General features: G+C 40.2%; 1 protein-coding gene across 1 annotated transcript; it reads left to right on the top strand.

Annotated features, from left to right (window-relative positions):
• Nucleotides 1-236: 236 nt before the first annotated feature.
• On the top strand, nt 237-1,322 carry LOC145047391 (LOB domain-containing protein 38-like). Its single transcript, XM_078995654.1, has 2 exons — nt 237-593; nt 704-1,322. The coding sequence occupies exons 1-2, from the start codon at nt 410-412 to the stop codon at nt 1,144-1,146; spliced, it is 627 nt and encodes a 208-aa protein (XP_078851780.1). The 5' UTR covers nt 237-409; the 3' UTR covers nt 1,147-1,322.

Here is a 1,322-nt window from a genome sequence, read left to right as displayed (position 1 = left end):
TTTTCAAAGAATTTTAGTACCACATAAGTTTATAAAACAGTTTTACAAAAAAAAAAAACATTTTTAAATTAGAATTCACAACACCATATTGATGGATTGCTTCAACAAATTTATGGATTAAGAAGGTTTTACTAGTTTATATGACGGGATTTGTCTGGCAAAATGAGGATATAATTGATCTTATGTTATTAAATTTGATATGATTTTTTTATATCAATTTGTATCCACCAACAAACGACCCAATAATTCCCAAACTTCCTCGTCTCTCTCTCTTTCTCTATATATGTCCTCTTCCCTCTTCCCATGTCTTCTACATACTTCTTCCCACTTTTCATCAGTATTCCTTCTGAAAATCATCAGAAGAATATAAAGTAGTTATATGATCAGGAGAGATCAAAACTGATCTATCATGAGTTGTAATGGATGTCGCGTTCTTCGAAAAGGTTGCAATGATAATTGCATTCTTAGACATAGTCTCCATGGGATCTGCACCCCTCAAGCTCAAGCCAACGCCACCGTCTTCGTCGCTAAGTTCTTCGGCCGCGCCGGTCTCATGTCCTTCCTCTCCTCCGTCGCCGAGTCTCAACGACCTGGTAAACATAAATCCATCATCGCCATCAATTTTCACTGATCATATGTGTTGTTGATCAACAATGCTTTTCAATTTTTCATGAGCCTGATCATGTTCGTTTTTGTGATTTAGCTTTATTTCAGTCTTTATTGTTCGAAGCCTGTGGTCGGACGGTGAATCCGGTGAACGGGGCTGTCGGACTGCTATGGACCGGAAACTGGCACGTGTGCCAGTCAGCGGTGGAAACAGTGCTGAGAGGCGGAAGCATACGAGCTATGCCGGAGCTATTTTCCGTCGGATCTACGCCTGTGATGACGGAAAACGACGATGCATCAGAAGCTATCAACTGCAACTTCGATGTGTCGAGAGTGAGGCCAGAAGATCTCAACCTTGGAGTTGGCGGTTTAGATGATGACATGAGATTAAGAAACTCCGGCAGCGGGAGAAATACTCATCGGTGGATGACTGAGAAGCGGAGAGCAGTGTCGCCGTCGGATGCATCTGAAACGACGACGTTAGAGAGTGGCTTGGGTTCGGATTGCAGCGAAACAAAACTTCTGAGACTCTTCTTATGAAAGAGACAACTAACCGCTCATCAGTCCTACAGGCTAATATTCCCTCTGATAAATTAAATTTTATCTTTTTTTTTGTTTGTTTTTGATCGGCAAAAGAAATGAGAACCAAATATGAGATGTTTCAGCAAAATATTAACATAAAATGAATTAAGATGTCATGTAGTATTTTAGTTAAA

This window comes from Lactuca saligna, chromosome 5 (genome assembly GCF_052625555.1).
Source record: "Lactuca saligna cultivar CGN05327 chromosome 5, ASM5262555v1, whole genome shotgun sequence".
Taxonomy (NCBI): Eukaryota; Viridiplantae; Streptophyta; class Magnoliopsida; order Asterales; family Asteraceae; genus Lactuca; species Lactuca saligna.
Note: the sequence above shows the minus strand (reverse complement) of the source record. Positions and strands in the feature narration are given on the sequence as shown.

Coding starts and splice junctions, on each gene's coding strand:
- LOC145047391 (XM_078995654.1), top strand. CDS start 410: ATGAGTTGTAATGGATGTCGCGTTCTTCGAAAAGGTTGCAATGATAAT. Junction 594..703: donor CGCCGAGTCTCAACGACCTG/GTAAACATAAAT, acceptor TTTGTGATTTAG/CTTTATTTCAGTCTTTATTG.